Raw genomic sequence first — 9234 nt, forward strand, 5'->3', positions numbered from 1 at the left:
CCACCCTGATCTGGGACACCCTTCAGGGCAAACCAGCTGGCCCCCACCCATGCACCAGGCCTCTATCCTATATAATAAAAGGGTAATATGCAAATTGACCCTAACAGCAGAACGACTGGGAATGACTGGTCACTATGATACACACTGACCACCAGGGGGCAGATGCTCAATGCAGGAGCTGCCTCCTGGTGGTCAGTGCGCTCCCACAGGGGGAGCTCTGCTCAGCCACAAGCCAGGCTGATGGCTGCCAGCACAGCGGTGGTGGTGGGAGCCTCTCCTGCCTCCTCAGCAGCACTAAGGATGTCCGACTGCAGCTTAGGCCTGCTTCCCCACTGGCAAGTGGACATCACCCGAGAGCTCCCAGGCTGCCAGAGGGATGTCTGACTGCCAGCTTAGGCCCGATCCCCTGGGGAGCGGGCCTAAGCCAGCAGGTGGACATCCCCCAAGGGGTCCCAGACTGCGAGAGGACACAGGCTGGGCTGAGGGACCCCCCTGAGTGCACAAATTTTTATGCACCGGGCCTCTAGTTTATATATATAAAAGCCTAATATGCTAAGTGTCCAACTGAGTGGTCAACCAACCAGTACTATGACATGCACTGACCACCAGAGGGCAGATGCTCCGACTCGTAGGTTAGCCTGCTGCTGGGGTCCGGCCAATCGGGACTGGGTGAGACAGGGCCAGACATGCCCTTTAGCAGTCCCTCCTGTTTCTCCTCCCCGGCAACCTGCCCCGATCAGGGCCTCTAGTTAATAAATAAATTTTAAAAGTAAATTGTAAAAAATGAAAATGGAGGAACCAGCCCTGGATGGTTTGGCTCATTTGGTTGGGCATCATCCCATACACTGAAATATTGCAGGTTCCAATTCATGGTCAGGGTGCATACCCATGTTTTGGATTTGATCCCTGGTCTGGGTGTACATGGGAGGTAACCTATTGATGTTTCTCTCTCTCCCTTTTCCTTTCTCTCTCTTTAAAATAAATAGAAACATATCCTCATGTGATGATTTAAAAAAAATTTAAGGAACCAGCACATGATCCAGCATTTCCTATTCTGGGTATTTATCTGGAGAAAATGAAAACACTAATTTGGAAAGATATATGTTCCCCTATTGCAGCACCTCTATGTTGCAGCATTGTGTATAATAGCCAAGATATGGAAACAAAGTGTTCATTGACAGATGAGTGAAACAGATCACACACACACACACACACACACACACACTAGAATACTACTCAGCCATAAAAAGATGAAATATTGTCATTTACAACAATATGGATGGATCTTAAGCACATTATGCTAAGTGAAATAAGTCAGATGTAAAAGTCAGATGAAATAAGTCAGATGTAAAAGTACAAAAATATTATTTCACTCATATGTGGAATATAAAACAAAAAAGTAACAAACCAGCAAAACAGAATAATAACCATCTCATAGGTACAGACAAGAGAATGGTGCTTACCTGAGGGGAAGGGGACTAGGGGAAGTGTGAAAATGAGTAAAGGGAAGAGAAGGAAACCAGACTTTTAATAGTCTATATCCGGGGTGAGGAACCTTGGTCCCGAGGGCTGTATAAGGCTTGTGAAATCATTTGGTCTGGCCCTGCCAAGGCGTTAAGGGTGAGTTACTTAAATGTTTGTCCAAATATAGCTGGCTAATTTTTAAGTTGATAATTCTGTATGGCCTGCAAATGATGTTATAATTATCCAAATATCCTTTGGCAGAAAAAATGTTCCCACCCCTGGTCTATACTCTAGCACCCTATAGAGTATACAGATATTAAATTATAATGCTGTGCACCTGAAATTTAGATAATGTTTTTAGCCAATATTACTTCAATAAAAAAATAAGAAAAAGGAAAGTTGACTCTAGTGATGGTTGTACATACCTCTGAATCTACTTTAAAAACACCCATTGAATTGTACACTTAAAATTGTGAATTGTATAGTATATGAATTATTACTCAATAAAGCTGTTAAAATAAAAAAAATAAAGCAGTATTTGTGCTATCAACTGGGAAGGTAGGGTAGCAGATGTGGGTGCAAGCTCATGGTGATGATGATATCTCTCATTCTCAACGTCTTCATTAACAATTTGCTGACCAGTTATCAGGGCCTGGGTTGGAATTAAAACAGAGCACTGGGTCCTAGAATAAGTGGTCAAGGATAACTCCATGGTGTAAACCATGGAATACAGCAAGAACAGTGATCTCAAGAACTAGCCAGGAAGATACAACACTGCCAAGATAATCCAGACATAATTCTGATTGGTCCCCACATCCTGAAACAGTACTTGGATTCCTTAGTTACTCCTGTGGTCAGAGAATCTTGCACTATTCCTACATCATCCTGTTTTGCAGTCCTCTTATGTCCCTTAAATAAAATATTTTAGTGTAAGACAAATCTCAAAACCCTTTTTCTAATTTGGATGCTACTTCTCAGGAAATGTTGGAAACAGGTACAACGTTTTTTTAAAGGTATAGTTGACATACAATATTGTATTAATTTCAGGTGTACAACATAGTGATTCAATATATACATACCTTATGATATCACCACAAGAAGTATAGTAACCATCTGTCACTGTAAAAAGTTATTATGATATAATTGACTATATTCCCTATGATTTATTTAAAAACTGGAAGTTTGAACTTCTTATTCCTCTTTACCTTTTTTACCTATCCCCACCCCAGGTGTAACATCTTAATTGAGAAAGGCATATGAAAGCAAATGTATTTGCATAGGAACCCCATAACCCCAGAAGTCATCCTCTAGTAAAGGGCTATGAGAGTTCCCATTGCTCACTTCAATTATGTCTGTGAGAGATTTGGAGCCTAAATATCTCATTCCATGGTGAAAAAAGGCAGTTCACAGATTGTACAATTTTTAACTCCTTCACTTATTCAATATACATAAATCATAACTTACTCTGAGCCAGTAACTGTATTATGTTCTGTGATAGTGATAAAAATATGCATGAACCTCTAGGAGAGTGCATTAAATCAAAGGTATCAAGTGATGAAATTAAGGTATGCATAGGTGCCTGTGAGACCCCAAAAGAGTGAGTTAACTGAGCTTGGGAGAATCTTGGAAGCATTTAGCACAACTGAATGAATGTCATCAAATAAAGGCTGAGGAAAAGCATCACTGATGAGGTAACACTTTAACTGAAACTTGAAGAACAAGTATGATTTATTCAGGCAGACAAAGAGAAGAAGGCTGTTGGTAGAGAAACAAATGAATTAGTACCCTGTGGCAAGAAGCATATGAAAATTATCAAGGGACAGAACCAGAATGGAAGGAGGAAAATAGCTTAAAGCACTACTTCTCCAACTTTAATGGTCACATATATCACCTGGACAATCTTGATAAAATACAGATTCTGACTCAATGGGTCTGAGGTGGAGCACTTCTAACAAACTCTGTCAGTGATAGAGTTGCTGGTCAATGAGCTACACTTAGAGATCTGTTTCGGTGTGATAGGAGAGGAAGGTGAAAAGTTCAAGTTAACACATAGATTTTTTGATAGAATGATCTGAAGTAGTAGTATCATGGACTTCTAGAGGAAATTTAAGAGGAGATTTTCAGGAAAATACAAGTTTTGTTTTTGTGGGGTTTTTTTAAGTCACCTCTAAGATCTAGGGAGAGATATCTATCTGGTAGGCCCTTGGATAGAAGGGGAAAATAAAACCATGGTACAAAATGAGAAGGGGTACAAAGAGAGAGGATGATTAGAAGAAAATGATATGATCAATTCTACAGGAAAAATTTCAAGAAGGTGGGGAATGAACAATGTCACATGTTGCAGAGACATCAGGTAGGTGCAAGACCAGAATCCAGATTGCAAGGAGTTGAGGATTAGAAAGTGGGTGTTTTGATTAACGATAACTCCAGACAGTTGACTGAAAAATGTCAAGGAGAGTGCAGTAATGGAGTGGAAAGAAAGAAATGCAGAGTGAAGAGAGGGGTTCTTCCTCCCTTCTACCCTCATTTTCCTTTGTCCTTCCTTCTTTCCTTCTTCCCTCCCTTCCTTTTAGTATTGTTTTAGAAATTTTCCAACATACAAATAGATTGAGAGGATATTATAATGAATTTCCATGTATCTATCACACAGCTTCCACAATTTTGTACATTTTTGCCAAGTTGGGATTTTTTTTTAGATGCAGCTGACTTAGGTATATTTATTTATACATTTAGGAATAAGTCAAGACAGAGGGAACAGTTTAAAGTTTAGAAGAGAAAAATGATAATTGATGGAGCAAGATTTTTGAGAAGGAGGCAGTGATGGAGTATAGTACAAGTGGTGATTCTGGCTCCAGATAGTGACACAGACACTTTGTCTACTGAGTTGAGACAGAAGAACCATCAGAAATCTGGTTAAAATTTCAATTCCCAGTCCCACTGTACATCATATCCCTTCAGGCTTCTTCAGTTCCTTCCTTGAATCCATTCACAATTTTTTTTCAAAAATCTATTCCACCCAAACATTTCACAAGTTCAGTCATTTTATTGAAGATCCAGTGCCAACTGAGAGTGGTCACATTACAGAGAACAGTCACTTAGCATCTTCCATCTTGGGAGCAGCCTCTATTATCTCCCTAAAGCAACAGAAAAAGTGTTCCTTTTGTCCTACAACTAAAATTTCTTCCTAAGAAACCCAGGGGAAGAAATTGTTTTAATCACTTAACATGGAGATTAAGTTTTTGGTATCAAGTCAAGAAATGAGCAAATTCATTCCTAATACAAATTAATTTATTTGTAAAATATGAAGAGAATTCATTTGGAAAGAGTTCATTTGCCTGGAATTGTGTGGAAAGAAGTTTTATAAGTGTGGCAAGGGTTTGGAATATTGCCAAAGCCTTCCTTTTAGCTTTACCTAAAGTGATGTATTGCATTCTAATAAAAGATGAAAACAGCAAAATGCACCTACACACACACACTCACAGAAAATAAGAATATGATTATTAGGGAATATTAGACTTCTATGAAGTGCCACTTATATAGGTGGGTCTGTCAACTGGTCCCCTTTTGTGTTTACTGTTGGAAGATAAAGTTGGGGAACTTTTTTTTCACTTAAGTCTGAATAAGTAGATATTTGTGTGAGCATCATTCTAGCCATTCATTAGATAACAGCTTAATTCTACAGGTAGAAATGTACATTCCAAACATTTTCTACAAGCTCTTGTCTCCCAAGCGTATCTCTTACTGCCCCCCTTTCTATCTGTGATATTTTGCATTGAGCACCCAATACTGGAAGTGATCATTTAAGTCAGTAATTTCAAGATTATTTCAATTGGGTAGTAATTTAGTAACTCTCTTGATAGAGAAAAAGATATAATTTAACTCTTTTGATAGAGAAAAAGATATAATTTGGAAATAATTGATCTAATAAAAGAAAAATGGATAAATGCTTAAAAATTGCTTGGGTCATTACATTGCTAAAAGCAATAAATAATTTGGAGTTTAAGTACCATAAATATAAACAATATAAATACTGTATGTGTATAAATTCATAATTTACATTTTAATTATTTATACTTAGCTTATCTGCATTTGAAATATTTTTCTTATAGTGGAAAATCATAAGGACTAAAAGAAAAGGATTCAATACTAGATTCTTATGGTATAGAAATTTGTAAGCATACAATATGTACTACTTTACAATATTTTACTGAATTAGCCTCTCAAGAAAAATAACTCAGTCCAATTACCTCCCAGTCTATTCTTGTGATAGTATTTCTATCTTTTAAAATTGATTAGTAGACAACAGTCTTTCCAGTGAATGATATTGATCACTTAAATCAGTTCCAAAGACTAAGAAATATTGATGCTTTGCATAAAATTGAGCTTCTCCCAGGCAAATAAGTACCAAGGCTTCAGAGTTTTTATGCCCACCAAAATATAGATTTTTTCCCATTGATTCAGAAAAAACAAACAAACAAACAAAAAAGACAACCTTTATTCCCATGCATTTAAAGTTACACATTTAGGAAGAGGCAATTATATTACAATGACATTGCATTTTAAGAAGCAGGCATGGAAAGTGTTACCTCAATTTTATGGATCAGAAAACAGAACCCAGAGAGATTGCCATTTCCCCAGTGTGGCCTGGCAAGACAAGACTAAAACCAGAGCCAGATTCTTGGTTCCTAACTCCAAGGCCTGAGTCCTGTCCCTCTTTATTCGAGTATTTGGACTTGGTGGCAGGCTTGTGTTAAGTGATTATGTTTTGACCTCACAATTTGTGCCCTTGAGTTGACAGCATATTTCTTAGATAGTAGAACTCATAGCCAGCAGTGTCGTGCTATCAAACACGGCATGATTCACTTAGATGAACCATATCTTCTTCTGCTGCTTTGTATAAACCTGGATAAACCCATTAGCCATAAGTCATTTTAAGAAAAAAAATAAAGCTTAGATTTGAGACTTGTTAAAGCACAGGTCTTTCAGCCCAAGGCAGATTGACTCAGTAACAGTGAGGTTCTCATTTCTTTAGCAATCTGTAGAATTTAAGAATATAACTGAAGAGTAAAGAAAAGTAAAGAATAGTTAGTATGTAAATATAAAAAGTCCTGCAGCTAGAGCTATTTATTATTGAGCTCCTTCTGTTGTGTACCTTCTACTGGCATATGTTGAGATCAAGAAGAAATATCAGACATTGCCACTCTTGACTCCTCAGGAACTTAGAAGCCAATTGAAGAAGCAAAACACACCATGTAATGGGCTCTATGGATTCAGGCAGAGCAACGGGGTCAGAAAGGTGTTTTAGTTTGAGTTAACCCAGAAGTAGACTCCAAGACAAGGATTTGAGTGCATGTATGTTTGGTGGAAGGTGGAAAGAGCATGGGAAAAAAGAAAGGAAACAGGAAAGAGAAGACAACCAGTAAAGGGAACATTATTAGCTATCACCATGAGTAGAGGGCTGACGCATGTCTGCCATAGTAGGATTCTTGGTGGAGGTGAGACTTGACAATGCTCTTTCTCATCTTTCCTCAGGTGTCTGCATGTTACTATCCCTATTGTCCATTGTGTATGGAGCCTTGCGCTGCAACATCCTAGCCATCAAGATCAAGTATGATGAGTATGATGTAAAAGTGAAGCCTCTGGCCTATGTCTGCATCTTTCTCTGGAGGAGCTTTGAGATTGCCACTCGAGTCATTGTCCTGGTCCTCTTTACCTCTGTCCTGAAGGCCTGGGTGGTACTGGTAATACTCATCAACTTCTTCAGCTTCTTCTTATACCCCTGGATCCTCTTCTGGTGCAGTGGTTCCCCATTTCCTGAGAACATCGAGAAGGCCCTCAGTCGAGTGGGCACCACCATCGTGCTGTGCTTCCTCACCTTACTTTATGCCGGTATCAACATGTTTTGCTGGTCAGCTGTGCAGCTGAAAATCAACAGCCCTGACCTTATCAGCAAGTCTCAGAACTGGTATCGGCTACTGGTGTACTACATGCTGAGATTCATTGAGAACGCCTTCCTCCTCCTTATGTGGTATCTTTACAAGACTGACATCTATATGTATGTGTGTGCACCTCTGTTGATTTTGAAGTTGCTCATTGGGTATTGCACAGCCATTCTATTCATGCTGGTATTCTATCAGTTCTTCCACCCTTGCAAAAAGCTCTTTTCCTCCAGTGTTTCTGAAAGCTTTCAGCGGTGGCTAAAATGTATTTGCTGTCACTGCCAGTGGCAGAAATCCTCAGATTCTGTGGGAAAAACAGATGTAAGGTCATCCGGAGACAGAGATGAAACACCTTCTAGTAGTAAAATAAGTTCTATGCCTAGCCAGATCTTGAATGCTGATGATCTCTGCTCTGCTTAATAGGACCTGAGTCTCTTGGGCCAAAGACATATTGTTTTTTGGGTTGATTACTGTTCTTCATACAAGTGATGAGCCCCACACAGTAAACAAAGCAGGAAGTTAGCTCTCACCTCCTTGTGAGTTGCTCCCATTTAGAGAACACTTGGGTGTGTGAGAACTATGGAGAGAAGCCAGGGAAACTTCTGAGGGTTAGAGGAGCAGTCTAAGGCACCACCATTCACAGTCGACCATGTTCACCCAGGCATTACTGTGTATGTGTGTGGGTGTGGGTGTGTGTTTTTCACTGACAAAGTACTCATGATATCTGAGTTGAGCTGGTTAGATTTATCAGGTATAATGAGGACAGGGGCTTTCTTATTTTCTAGTTTTCTAGACTTCTAGTCTGTGTAGCCTAATGTTTTATTATCCCTGAGCATAGTTTTCATCCAAGAGCTGGCTTGATGATCAGATAAAGTGACTGTGTTTTGCCATTGGCAACATCATTACTGTCAGAGTTTTCAGAGAGGGCTGTTCAAGTTTCATTTTTGAATAGACAGGTGTTTCATTTTCATTTCATTAGGGCTCTTTTTATATAACCAACTGTAGCCACCTTGGTCTGCTATCTCTAATTGATTTAAAAGTCTAGATTTGGAGACTTTATACCCAAAGATCCATGGATACAACATTGAATTCTAAATTTCATTATGGAAGCCCTAGAATTTTAGGAAAGTTATGTGTTCCTTCAATATGTTGACGTTCTGGAACAAGAGGGTTGTTAAAACATCAAAATTATGTAGGCTTTTGTAAGCAGAATTCTTAACTTCTTGGGAAGGTTGAAGATGTGAATCAGCAAGAAGGTAGGCTTAAACCTCTTCAAGGTTTAGTCCTGTCCTACAATTCTGGGGAATTTCTAGTAGAATTTGCTAGGATTTTCCTTCTTAAAAAAGAAGAAAATAAAACTCATAGTCTTTACTCCGCTTCTTCCTTGCCTGTTTGGAAAGTTGAAGACAAGATGTACTTTGGTTAGGTTAAAAAAAAAAGTTATTTTGGTTAAGTTTTTCTAGAAAACTCTACAGAAATCTTTCATCTACGCAGGTATATAGGACATTTCATTTTTTATTAGTTGAAGGAAAAAGGTTTGCTTTTCTCCCCCCAAGTTAGATGTTGACTTCAGAAACTTAAATTATAGAAAGTGATGAAATGACCAGAAGATATTTGTCTTTAACTGAATGCATTTTGATTTGGTGTTATTATTATTTAATTTGTACAAGATCTCCAATTTTATCCTTCTATACCAGGGGTGGGCAAACTTTTTGAATCGAGGGCCACAATGGATTCTTAAACTGGACCTGAGGGCCGGAACAAAAGCATGGATGGAGTGTTTGTGTGAACTAATATAAATTCAAAGTAAACATCATTACATAAAAGGGTA

General features: G+C 38.6%; 1 protein-coding gene across 1 annotated transcript in view; it reads left to right on the top strand.

Annotated features, from left to right (window-relative positions):
* Positions 1–9153, top strand: part of XK (X-linked Kx blood group) — a 108394-nt gene extending 99241 nt beyond the window's left edge. The window contains exon 5 of the mRNA XM_014545375.1: positions 6997–9153. Coding sequence (XP_014400861.1) covers positions 6997–7823 — 827 coding nt within the window. The 3' untranslated portion in view covers positions 7824–9153. The remainder of the gene's footprint in view (positions 1–6996) is intronic.
* The last annotated feature ends 81 nt before the right edge of the window (positions 9154–9234 follow it).

This window comes from Myotis brandtii, unplaced genomic scaffold, assembly GCF_000412655.1.
Source record: "Myotis brandtii unplaced genomic scaffold, ASM41265v1 scaffold404, whole genome shotgun sequence".
Lineage (NCBI taxonomy): Eukaryota > Metazoa > Chordata > Mammalia > Chiroptera > Vespertilionidae > Myotis > Myotis brandtii.